This window comes from Catharus ustulatus, chromosome 29 (genome assembly GCF_009819885.2).
Source record: "Catharus ustulatus isolate bCatUst1 chromosome 29, bCatUst1.pri.v2, whole genome shotgun sequence".
NCBI classification, from domain to species: domain Eukaryota; kingdom Metazoa; phylum Chordata; class Aves; order Passeriformes; family Turdidae; genus Catharus; species Catharus ustulatus.
Window position 1 is genome coordinate 621,876 of NC_046249.1, and position 13,313 is coordinate 635,188.

The 13,313-nt window shown below is 49.9% G+C and overlaps 1 protein-coding gene across 2 annotated transcripts in view; it reads right to left on the reverse strand.

Annotated features, from left to right (window-relative positions):
* The window catches only part of KDM4B (lysine demethylase 4B), a 68,659-nt gene that overhangs the window by 2,761 nt on the left and 52,585 nt on the right, over positions 1-13,313 (reverse strand). For both annotated transcript variants that reach the window (XM_033082030.1, XM_033082029.1), the window contains 8 exons: positions 11,367-11,545; positions 9,914-10,124; positions 7,079-7,155; positions 6,386-6,441; positions 5,809-5,917; positions 1,451-1,636; positions 819-983; positions 20-139 (listed from right to left, as the gene is read on the reverse strand). In XM_033082030.1, the coding sequence (XP_032937921.1) occupies positions 20-139; positions 819-983; positions 1,451-1,636; positions 5,809-5,917; positions 6,386-6,441; positions 7,079-7,155; positions 9,914-10,124; positions 11,367-11,545 (1,103 nt within the window). The remainder of the gene's footprint in view (positions 1-19; positions 140-818; positions 984-1,450; positions 1,637-5,808; positions 5,918-6,385; positions 6,442-7,078; positions 7,156-9,913; positions 10,125-11,366; positions 11,546-13,313) is intronic.

The following is a 13,313-nucleotide window of genomic DNA, read 5'->3' on the forward strand; positions in this document are numbered from 1 at the left end:
GTCCCTGTGCCCCACTCACCTGGTAAATCTGGCTGATCTGGGCTGCAATGAACTTGGCCTTGTAGATGATCCCGTCCGTCCACTGCAGCTGCACCAGCTCCCCCTCCGGAGGGGGCCCCAGCTGGATGCAGTCCCTGCTCTGGGGACAGAGAGAGAGGGTCAGAGACACAGCTGCAGCCCAGCCAGGAGCCAGAGGTGTGCTAGGATCACACAGCATGGCCATGAGCAGCAAGAGACATTTCTGCACTCGTGATTAATCGCGGGCATCTCAAACAAAACCAGACTGAGAGAGCAGCAACCAACTCTGGCAGCTCCTTCTGCTGCCAGCTCCCAGCTCATGGACATTTCTCATTACAAACCCCACAACATCACATCTCCTGTATCTCAAAAACAAGCAGGGCAACTCAGTGAATCAGTGGCACAATCAGGAAGGCAGTGCATGAGCTGACAAATCAGCCTCTTCTAGACATTCCCTCTATTAAGTGAATTCCCTGTTTTGCACCAGATCTGCTTACGGACAATCTGCTTCCCCCATGAATCACACTTGTCAGTTGAAAAATAAGATTATTCAACCACAAAACAAATAGGATGGAATTTAGAACAAACACTGCTTTCTGTGAAGTCATCTGCATTCAGCAAGACCACATCTTTGTAAAGCAACCAAAAAATAAATGAGATCATGTCAGAAACAAGATCTGTCATGAGGAGCAGGATGAGATTTTCTAGGCGAGCAGCAACTCAAGAATTAAAATGAAAAGGAGAAGTTTGGCTTTGCTGTGCCCCAGGCACAGAGCAGTTGTGGCCCAGAGCTGCCTTACAATGATGCTCTCGGGGTAGACGTTGTCGCTGTAGGAGCCGTCGTCGAAGTTGACCTCGTAGAAGGTCTGGGTGCTGCTGCCGATGACCCTGCAGCGATAGTAGAGCCCGTTCCTGTTCTTGGTGATCACGGCCTGCCCCAGCGCCACCTCCCTGCGGGACACGGCCTGCGGGACACAGCAGGGTCAGCTGCCAGCCACAGCTGCCAATGGCCCAAATTCCACGGGCTCATGGAATGGGCTGGGCTGGAGAAACACCCAAAGCTCAGCCCAAGCCAGCCCTGCCATGGCAGGGACCCCTCCCACTGCCCCTCTGCTCCCAGCCCAGTGCCCAGCCCCCCCTTGGGCACTGCCAGGCACCCTGCTCTGGGCACCCTGGGCCAGTGTTTTCCCCTCTTTACAGCCAGGAATTCCTCCCCAATATCCCATCCAAACCAGCCCTCTTGCAGGTTAAAGCCATGCCCAGCAATGGCTTCCTGGGCAATCCATCTGCATTAAATGCACAAAACGTTTTGAGCCAACACAAGCGGGGAGAAACTATCTTAAAAAACCCCAGAAACAAAACAGCCCCACAGAACCCCAAACCCCAAACCCACCCCCCAGGCCAGGAGCCCCCAGCCCAGCCCCCAGCCTACGTTCTGGTTTGCTGCTTTGTGCTTGAAGCAGGTGATGGACACGACGTAGGGCCAGTCGTCGGGCTCCATGGGCACCCCGGCCGCGTGCGCGCACGTCACGTGGAACGACGTGGAGCAGTGCTCGTAGGAACACTGCACACAGGCCCCAGAGACCTTCTTCATCCTCTTCCTGCAGTACACACACCTCTGCAAGGGAGCACAGCTGGGGTGAGAGACAGCTCTGCACGGGAGCACAGCTGGAATCACACACACCTCTGCAAGGGAGCACAGCTGGAGTGAGACACAGCTGGAGTCACACCCAGCTCTGCCATGGAGCACAGCTGGAGTGAGACACAGCTGGAGTCACACCCAGCTCTGCCATGGAGCACAGCTGGAGTGAGACAGCTGGAATCACACACAGCTCTGCCATGGAGCACAGCTGCAGTGAGACACAGCTGGAATCACACCCAGCTCTGCCATGGAGCACAGCTGGAATCACACCCAGCTCTGCCATGCAGCACAGCTGGAATCACACCCAGCTCTGCCATGGAGCACAGCTGGAGTGAGACACAGCTGGAATCACACCCAGCTCTGCAAGAGAGCACAGCTGGAGTCCATCAACTGCAACAGCAGCTGCATCCTCACAGCCAGCACTGCACCTCCACTGCATCAACTGCAACAGCAGCTGCATCCTCACAGCCAGCACTGCACCTCCACTGCATCAACTGCAACAGCAGCTGCATCCTCACAGCTGCACTGCTGCAAAACACCATTTCCATTTTCTGAAAGAACAGAGCCCAGTAACTGGGTGCCAATCTGCTCCACTGTATTTAATGGGACATTGTATCGATTAGAGCTCCTGGAATACAAAATCCTATAATGGAACAAAAATACTGTGTGTTTATTTTAGATGCATAAGCGTATCAACCATAAATATTTTATTGGCATCCATGTCAGATAAGCCACTGTAGATAATTCAGTCAGTTTTGCAAACAAAAGAAATAAAAACATTGCACAAAAACACCGGATTTATGGGGGGAAAAGGTCTGAAGTCTTGGAGACATTTTCACACTCATTTTCTGCAGAGCAGACCCAGTTATTAGGTAAATCAATGTAAGACATTTGACTGCTTTAAAAAGAAATTACATTTTCTCAAAGCTGGAACTCCTGAGCCTGCTGGCACTGACAGTGAGCAGCAGCTGTAGAGGGAACAAAATAAACTTCCTCACTCCCTATAACAGCACCAGCTCTTGTTTCCAGCCCCTGAGAAATACAGAAAAGGAGATTTTGGGAATCCCAGGCTAAAGAACGGATGCTTGGGTAATGTTTCCAGGGATCCATTTGGAAACACCACCCAGTTTTTAACGTTTCCAGGGATCTGTCACTGATCAGCAAATCCCAGAAGGGTCTGGGCTGGAAGGACCTGGACACCCTGGAGCAGCTTCTTTACCTTATTTGAGGCTGGGAAAGGCAAACCAGGGCAAAATTAATATCACACCCACGAGACAAATGTGCCTTTGAACTCCAAAGCCTTCAAGGTCCCATCCAACCCAAACCCTTCTGGGATTCTGAGATTCCTTCTCCAGGAACACTTCTCTTCCTTGAAAGCAAAAGATGCCAAAGAACAGATTTGCTCTTCCTTATTCCTGAGCAACACCCCCTCCCTGCCTGGCTCTGCCCCACATTTACATGAAATGAGTCCCAATCCTTCCTCTGCATTAACTGAGGGCACTTTGTTTACACCAAAGATTAATTTGGCCTTTTTTACACAAACGAACAAAAGCCAGGAAATTCAAAGCCAGAGCCTGAGTGCTGCCAGAACGTGGGTTTAGCCTTTAATAAGCTGAGCCTTTATCTCTCTGCAAACCATGTTCCAGAGCAGATAAGCACCAGGGGAGTGCCCAGCAGGACTGAGGGGAGCCAATAGCACAGATGCCATCATGAACCTGGCGATATCCCGGTGCCAGCAGCAGGGACAGCTGTGGCACACAGGGCTCAGGGAGCATCAACCCTCCCAGGACAGGGATCTGCCCCTCCTGATGCCAAGCCAGGACCAGCTCCCACCCAGAGCCACCCTGTGCCCACACACACTCCCTGTGACAGGCACACAGCTGCCCCAAAGGGACATTCAGAGCAAATATGATCAGAAGATAAATGTGAATGACAGTGAAGTGCAAGGAGTGGTGGAGGAAGTGACAATTCTTGGCTGTGAGGGTGGCACGACACTGGCACAGGGTGGCTGCTCCACCCCTGGAAGGTTGGGATGGCTTGGAGCACCCTGGACAGTGGGAGCTGTCCCTGCCCATGGCAGGGGTGGCACTGGCTGGGATTTAAGGCCCCTTCCAACCCAAACCAGTCTTGGTCTGTGAAAAATGCAGATCTGGAAGTGTGGGAGATGGGATGGACAGGAACAGCAGTGCCAAGTGCTGTGGCAAAGCTGCACAGGGAGATTTAAAGGCATTTTCTGTGGGAGGGAAAAGAGTCCAAAGCACAGGAGAGAAATCTTCAGAATAAATGCACACCAGAGTCAGGTCACAGCTGAGAGTAAGAAATGGGCTGTCTGCTGCATGATGAACACTGCAATTCATTTACTCCACTGAGGAATGACAGCTAATTATTCCAAATTTCCACGTCATAAATAATTTACGTGCACAGGCCTGTAATGTGCCATCAATCTGGGAGCAGGAAACTGCAGTGCTGAAAATGGTGCCACAGCCACAAATGGACTGAAGGGTCTGTGCTTGCACAGGGACACCTGGGCCAGGCTCAGAGAACAGGCTGTGCCTTTCACCAGACCCCTGGGTACCTCAGCCCTCATCACAGCAACTTAACACAATACAAACATATCAAAAATCAAACAAAAACCATGGATAACCCTTGTCCCTTCTCTCCTCCACTGCCTTCATCCATTCACATCAACTGTCCTCACATCACATCCCTTCACATCCCTCCTTCTCCACATTTGCCAGCCACAAAGGTCATCCTCCCACTTTTATCAAGCACTGCACCAAGCCCATCATTGCTGGAAGAAAACACGAGGTGCAAATGGGATACAACAGAAGAAATCAAACAAAATTTCCTTCCAGAGCTCCAGGAGCGTTTGGACAATGCAGGGTGGGGTTGTTGGGGGTCTGTGCAGGGCCAGGAGTTGGACTGATGCTCTTTGGGGACCCTCCCAACTGAGGATATTCTGGGATTCTATGAACCTTGGCGGTTTTAATTGAGGAATGAAGGAGAAATGGGTGCAGTGCAGAGGCTCTGGTAGGCACAGGCTCTGCTCTGGAGCAGTCAGACACACACAGACACTGCCCTGGCCCTGCAGGAGCACAGGCAGCCAAGGAAGGGTTAAAGAATTAAGTCATGTTTCCTTGTGAGGCTCCATTAAGCAATACAAGTGAGTGTTGTGTAAAAGGATTTTAAGTTCAGCGTTACAAGTGCTGGTAATGAAGAGGATGCACGTTGGAAGTGTCAGCTGATCCATAAAGAGCCAGGCTGCAAGATTTATCACCCTGGCATTGCACTGCCCCATCACTCCTGCTGAATAATGAATGCTTTTTACATTCACATTTGTGTACAGAACCCATTTGCACAACAGAGAAATAACTCTGGAAGCAGGGATAGGTTCCTCCTAATCTCTCACCCGGGCTGGCTGCACTAAGTAGCAGCTCTGTTAACGAATCCATCAGCACTAACCCATCTATCACTGCTCCAGCACCTTCCCCATCCCACACTGTGTCACCCAGCTGACTTCTGCACCGAAAAAAGCAGCAAAAGCACAATTTATTTTGCAATAACACACTATAGTGATGGAGCATTAACTAACATTAAGATAAATTGCTCTGAGCTAATGAATCGTCCATTACTAATCCCTCGGATGAGGCCACACAGCTAAATAACAACTTGGAGCTGGGCTTCTATTAAAATCCTTGCAGTCTTGCCTTGCAGTCAGGGTCACAGAAATGTTTATTCATTTCTGCAAGAGATTTCTTGATAGAAAAAGAGAAATTGAAAGATGAATTAGAGGTGAATAAGTCAGCTTCTCTCCAGTCACCACACCCTTTGCACTCCTGATGTTAGTGCCTGGAGTAAACGGAGCTTTCAGGCAGTTTACACCTGAGTGCAGGTGGGAAGGAGTCCCAGGCTCTGCCCAGGGCACAGCACACTCCCAGAGAGTAAAGGCACATCTGGAATCAGAGCTGGCTGTGTGTCAAAGCACTGACACAGAGCAGACACAAACAACGCAGCTCCTGTTTGAAATGAGAGCGAGAGCCCCTCCAATCTCAGCTGCTTTGTGACCCCACACAATGATTTCTGTCTAGTTACAGCTTTTCCCCTCTGGCTCTTGTTCCCAAGCACTGTCCCCAGTAAGAGACACCCACCAGTTTCCACCTCTGCTCAGGGATGGCGCTGATGTCCACAGGATGACGCTCGATGACATTGAGGAACCGCGCCTCGGGGACAGCGATGGCACAGATCACGTGCACCCACCTGGGGAGCCAAGAGAAGACACAAATCAGGGCCTGCCATGACTGCAATGCAATGCTCAGGAGGGCAGTTAACATTTCCCTGCCTCCCTCAGCATCCAGGCAATTTCCAGGGGCTGGCAGCCTTGGCAACGCTCCCAATCGACTGCTAATCAGGGTGGCACAAGGTAAATGTCTCTGCAACAACAGAGAGCAACTTCCTTTGCACCTGACTTTGCACAATGCTAAACGTTCTCTGAGAAGACTTTCCTCTGAGAAACAACCACATCCAGCAGGATTCAGCAGCTCTGCTGTTGAGCAGCCTGGTGCAGCAGGGCAGTACAGGCACTTGGGCTCACCCTGCCCCATCAGTGAGGAGCAGTTCCCTCCAGAACCCCAAAATTGCTGCTACACTGAGCACTAAGACCAAATTGCCAAGACAAGGAGATTGGGTGCAGTACTGAAGGAACATCCACCCAAAGGCAGCACTCACCGGCCATCAGTGGTCATCTGGAGAGCTCCTCCCCTGAGATTGCACAGGCAGCATTCCTGCAGGAACACAAATCCTTCAGAGAGGGACCCAAGAGCTCTGCCAGGCTGCTCATCCTCCCCACAAAGTCACTGCACCCCCTGGGATGCCAAAGGCAAGCTGGAGCTCCCCAGCCATCCCTGGCAGCAGTTGGGGTGTCAGTCCTGTCCCTGTCCCAGTCCTGTCCCTGTCCCAGTCCCAGTCCTGTCCCAGACCCACTCCTGTCCCAGTCCTGTCCCCATCCCAGACCTAGTCCCACTCCTGTCCTGTCCCAGTCCTAGTCCCAGACGTGTCCCAGACCCAGTCCTGTCCTCAGCCCAGTCCTGTCCCAGTCCTGTCCCCGTCCCAGTCCCAGTCCTGTCCCAGACCCAGTCCCAGTCCTGTCCCAGACCCAGTCCCAGTCCTGTCCCCGACCCAGTCCTGTCCCAGTCCTGTCCCAGACCCAGTCCCAGTCCTGTCCCAGACCCAGTCCTGTCCCCGTCCCAGTCCTGTCCCAGTCCTGTCCCAGACCCAGTCCCAGTCCTGTCCCAGACCCAGTCCCAGTCTTGTCCCCGTCCTGTCCCTGTCCCAGTCCTGTCCCAGACCCATACCCAGTCCTGTCCCAGACCCATACCCAGTCCTGTCCCAGACCCAGTCCCCCTCCTGTCCCATCCTTACCGCTGCCCAGGCGCCGGCCGAGCACCGCGAGCACGCCCAGCTCTCGTTCACCAGCTCCGGGCGGATCCCGTAGCAGCCTGCAAGACACAGAGCCAGGCTGGGCACTGCAGGGCTGCACTGCACTGCTGCCCTGCACTGCTGCAGGACCTGCACTGCCCTGCCCTGCTGCACCCAGCACTCCCCAGCTCACAAACAGCTCCAAAAGCTTTTCAGGGACTGCATTCAACAGGCTCTGACTAAATCGGAATTGGGACCAGCAGGCCTGGAAACAAAAACGTGAAACTCCCCACAGAGGTACCCTCACACTGGTTTTTCACTTTTCTAAGGACTGCAATAGCAAGACTTTGTTTCTCTAGGCTGGAAATGGGCTCCAAGGTGTTGCCACCACTGCTGGAGTGCTCTCACACATCAAAACAGGGAAGGACACTCAACTGTGGCAAGGCTGAAGTTCCTTTTGCTGTGTGGTGTTAAGAGGAAGGACAAGCCCAATAATACTGCAAGGAAAATAAATACCTGCATTCCACATGGTTAATAGTATTTAATTTATGGTTATAGGAAGTGTTAAAAGCATCTCATTTTACAGAGCATCAACTACTGTAATATGCCAGTACCAAATCCTCCTACACCACCACCAAAACAGTAAAGTGGCATTATAGAGACAGGGAAAGAAAAACAAAAAAAGTCCTCAAAATTCTATAAAAGGCACTGAGTTTTGTCACTGAAAACAGTGGGGAAAAGACACAGATCCAGTTTTGGAAAAGTAGATCTATGTGATTCCTGCAAGCTTGGAAAGTGAATGGAAAATTTAAGATAAGAATCTCAACTAACACACAGCTCATTCCACCCATTCCATCCTTCCCAACAAAATCCCATCCAGCCCTCACCTGTCCTAACAAAGTGACCAGAAAATTTCAGCTAGGAACAACAATCTCAAATTACCAAATTAAACTTAAAAGAAGACATTCAAAAAGCACAGGGACTGCCACCACAGCCTGATTTATAAATATCATCCACTTAACCAGATAAACAGCACGTCAAAAAAAGTCAATACTATGGATCTGCAGCTGCTCTCCACTTCTGAGGTCTCTTTTCATCATATGGAAAATCAGGGAAGCAAATTCCACCCAGGCCTAGAACAGGGACAGGGGTGTTCAGTCCAAAACTGAGCTCAGGGAGAGCCAGAGCCTGAGCACAGCCTCAAGCTGCACCAGGCAAGGTTTAGATTGAAAATCAGGGAAAATTTCTTCATGGAAAGGGTTGTAAAGCATTGGAACAGCCTGCCCAGGGCAGAGGTGGAGTCACCCTCTCTGGAAGTGCTCAGAAAAGTCATGGATGTGGGGACAAGGCTCAGGGTGGGCAGGGTGGTGGTGCTGGGCTGATGTTTGGAATTAATTGACCTCAGTGATTCTGTGATTCTGGGAGGGCAGAACAATCCCATTTACTGAACCCCAGGCTGTCCCATGAGGATAACTCAAGCAGACCAAGAAAAATTTGCAGGTTTTCTGGATTTTGTCAGTGCCTCAAAAGCCCAGAAACCTCCCCAAACCTTCCCCTGGCTGCTGGAACCCAGCACAGCTTGAGGGCACTTCCCAGGAACACACAGGCTGCCAGCTGGTTTTACAGCCAGCCAAAACACACCTCACCACTGCAACCCTGCAATAAAAGCAAATGGATTCTCTGCAGCAAAGTCAAAGGGATGTCACAGACCCAGGGAAACGAGCAGGCACTGGAGCCCCCATCAGACTGAACACCTGGGCTGTCCTGCCTCAAGGGGAGAGCACAGCCAAAACAGAAAACTGATTTCTCTAAGAAAAAGATGGCTCTGAGGTCTGAGCCTGCAGATACTTCACCTTGCTCACACCCCTCTGTCCTTACACAGAATTTGGCCACAGAAACCATTCTGATAGACTGGACTACTGCAGGCCTAAGGCTGGACAAGATGCAGCAGCCCTGGGTTGTGAAGGCAGGATGGAATCTTCCTCCTCACACCCACTCTGCATCCCATGGTTGATTAGCCAGAAATGACCATAATTAGGGATTTAGCACAGAAACAAAAGTTGCCTTCCAGTTCCCCAGCCCTGCTGAGCTGCACGGGGACCTGCAGACTCTAAAATTGGAACAACAGAAGTAATTCCAGCTGATGCAAGTCAAATAAGATTCCCCATCTGTCAAGATCAAACAGCTGAACAGTAATTCGTCACAAATGTTAACTGGATGCTGCACAATCTCCACTGAAGGTACACTCCACCAGGATTAATCAGATCTTCTTTAGACATAACTATCAGGGAAGCAAACAGACATATGTTCCCTTTTGTAATCAAGTGCCATTACTACAAACACTATCAGAGCACTAATAAAATATATCTCAAACTACCCCATAATCTCTGCTGCACGCAGAACAATACAGCCTCCCCCAGCAGAACAATATTGGAAGGAAATATGTGAGAGAAAAGAGTGCAGTAAAGCCTTTGAGTTCTGCTTTATTACAAAAAATGAAAGGTATCAAAAGAATCTTTTCTGTGAGACAGAGAAGAATCAGCCCACAAAATACGCAGTACAAAGAATATTGGTGTGTATTTTTAAGATCAGTGAGTGCCAAGATGGACTTGAATCCACAGATGTGCTTTGACAGAAAGGTTCCCTGCCCATGGCAGGGGATGGGAACTGGATGAGCTTTAAGGTCCTTCCAACCCAAACCTTTCTGCTCTCCTCGTACCAAGGAAGATAAAAATGGGAGTGACAGGATACAAACCTGCCAAGAAGGAACTCAGCCACAGGCACACACACTCCTGAGCTTGTCAGGACCCAAAGGCTTTGGGAAGGTCAAACACTCACTGGCATGGACCTGCAGGCAGCACTTGGCACAGGAGATCAGGGGGCTGGTTCCATCCTCTCCAATGTAGGAGTTGGAAGGGAGGGGCTCGGTGTTCTCTCCACTGGAGGTGAAGCACATCTCTGGGATCAGGGGCTTGCTCCTCTGCCCACACTTGGAAAGGTGCACGAAGGAGGGAGGCTCCCCTGCAGCTTCCCTGTCCACCTGTGAGGACTGCAGAGAAAACCTCATCACTGAGCAGCCTGGGGCTGGCCAGGGCTTCCCTTGCAAAAATGTCACCCAAAAGTCACCAAAAGTGGCCTCAAATCCTGACTCCCACCCCTCCCTTGCTTCTCCCCCTCCTCAGGCATCAACTGGGATCTGTGATTTGTTGTGAAAGCTCCAAGAAGCTTTCATTCTTCGTTAGAATAATGAGCAGCTTTTCCTGTGTTTCTTCTGCAAAAATCTAAATTCCTAAATTGCAGCTGAAAACACCAAGGAAAAATAAAAAGGGAAATATTACTAAAAGCAAGACCTTCCCTCCCCCTCTCCCATCCCTCTGGCATCCTTCCCTACTTTTCCTGCACGAGGTTCTCCTGAAGGACATTTCAAGGCTTCTGGTAGCAGACAGAGTTAAAAGCAATGGATAAAACCAGCTCAGCTGCACCCAGCTCTTCTCACAGCAGCCAGCAACCAGAACAGATATTTTATTTTCAGTCCATATAATGAATCAAGAGATTTTATTGAAAGGGGAGGTGGGTTCTGCTTTCCTCAGGAAAAGCTTCCAACACAGCTACAAGTATCTAAGGCACGAATTCCTGGTGGGCACACAAAGCCAGATTTGGCTTTATGTGAGAACAAATCAATGCACAACTGCACAAATAACTAATTCATCTGATGAATTTCGCCTTTCCGCTCATAACATCTCCCAAAGCATATTGGTAGTTTCCAAAAAAAGGTGATGGATGTGCTTACTCAGGAAATTTGTATTTTGTGGCTTGTTTGCATAAATTCAGCAACTCGGGCCCGCATGGAAACAGGACCTGGTGTGACTTTTCTCTGCATGGAACAGTGTTTGCAAAGCTCCTCCAGTGTGATTTCAAAATGAACACTGAGCAAGCCAGAGAAGCCAGGAAAAATAACAAAAAAGGCTCCAAGCACTGCCAAATCCAAACACATCTCTTTGGTGTGCAAATTTGTATGGGTTTGTCTCTATCAGAAATGTCTGCATCCTAACCCATCCCTCTGAGCAGTGCCAGAGGTTTAGCTGAGACCTCAGGGGAAATCTCTTCAGGGAAGGAGTGCTCAGGCTGCCCAGAGCATCAGTGGGGCCACCATCCCAGCAAACACCAGGATGAAAACACAGGGGTACAGACTGGGGACTGGCTTTGGGGTGAACACAGAGCTGGGGGATTCACAGCTAGACTTGATCCCAGAGGTTTTTTCCAACTGCCTGGCTCTGTGAGCAGGAATTACCTGGTTGTAGGGGTAGAAGAGGGTGCAGACAGCACAGTATGGCTCACTCAGGGCTGCAGCTGCATTGAACTTCCTTTCAGCTGGGAAGTTAAGTGCTTTGTTCTTCCACTGGAAGGAAAGTAAAGATTTCAAAGCCTCTGGATCACTCATATCTTCCTCTCCAGAAAATGGAAACATTTCTAGAATGAAAAGGAAAAAAAAAATCCCAAAACAATGGGCAGTCAGTAAAGGCAAAAGACTTTATGGTTAGAAGAGGCAAAAGGAGCAAGGGTGAGATAAAGAGCTCAGGTCTCAACAACACAAGAATTGCAATAAATAAAAACACTCAACTCCTCCATGGTCTCTCATATGCCCCAAATGCTTCCTTAAATATCAGAATCTCCCCTTTGAGGACAGGATACCCAGACAGGGACAGCAGTGACCAGAAGGAACTGGCCACAAGGAAGCAGAGGATGGAGATTCACTCCCTTTGGAACTCCCTCTCCCTTCTAGCTGTGAAACCTCCACCATCCTTTTGATGAAGACTGAACTTCAGCAGGTTCAAAACACAGGATGCCATGCAAGGACACATCCCTTCCTGCCCCCAGCAGGGAGCTGCATGCTCTGGGAGCTGTGCATTGCATGCAGCTGGTGCAGCATGCCAGGTTGTGCCAGGCTGTGCCTGGGGCTCAGGGCTCTGCTGCAGCCACTCCCACAGCACTGACCCCCATCTGAATCCCCCTCCCTCTGCAGAGCTCTGCCAGGGACTGCTCCTGCTAATTAGTCTGCTAATTAGTCTGCTAATTCTCTATTTTATAAACCTTTAAAAGGTCCTTGGCATTTCACAATTAAACCACTGCAGAATCCATTTGTGGCAGTCTGGGGGTCCAAGTTTCTCACCCTTCCTTATGAAGGACTTTTGAGTCACTCTAAGTGTTAAAGAAATTTTCCACACAAGGTTGAGTGTAAATCACTCCCTGCATCACCAATCTGCAAAGTTTCCAAAAGAAGAGGGAACTCAAAACCATCTTGGAAGAACATTATCCCCAGAGCTCAGCACATTAAACCAAATTGTTCACTGCTTCACTGTTAATTACTGGAAATAAGCAGTTTATGTTCTGCACTACAAGTCTAAGTCTCCTCCTCAGTTCTCCCTCCCTTTGAAGATTTTCTGACTCTTGGGTCACCTGAAAGGATAAAAGGAACTTGGAGTAAAATGTTAATGGCTGAGTTTACATCTCAGATTTTAAATGTTGCCCATATTTGCCAGACAATGTGGAATTTTTATTGTGTTTAATGAATCCCTTTTTTGAAATGATGAGTGCTGGCTGTGTGGCTCTGTCACATTTCATATGAGGGTTACTTCCTGAAAAGTGTCTTATCTTCTTTATTTTTAAGACATGAATCAAAACCCGCTTTTCTCCAAATTTCAGTTGAGGCCCATCAGGTGACAGGCCAGGATTTCTGATACCAGAGAAATCAGTGAAAGCAGCAGCCTGATGCAGAGTGACAGAGGGAGAGAAGGAAGGGAATGACTCATGTGCTGTCACCCTGGCTCCTGCCAGGATGGATCCAGGGGGACACAAGGCATTCAGGATGGCTCCCACATGGCCAACTATTTGTCTGGGCTGAACCTTTGTGTCACATGTGCCTTCCCTTCATTTACAGGCTCCCTGTTCCTGCTGCAGCCTGCAGATCACTCCCTGGAACAGCCCGGGGTGCAGGGAGCTGCCTCCTTTCCCTGGAGGGGAGGGAAGGATCTGTTTGATCAGACTTTGCCCAGCAGAGCTGTAAATCAGTCCCCAGGAAATGCCAGTTCCACAAGAGCTGCTCCTGCTCCACCAGCCAAGTCCCCAAACACCATCCAACAAGTCAAAGCAGTGAGAAGAATTTGCCTAATGAGGATCCTCCAGCACAGAGCTGGTTCCAAGGTCTCACACCACAACAAGATAAGTCTCAGCTGCCTCT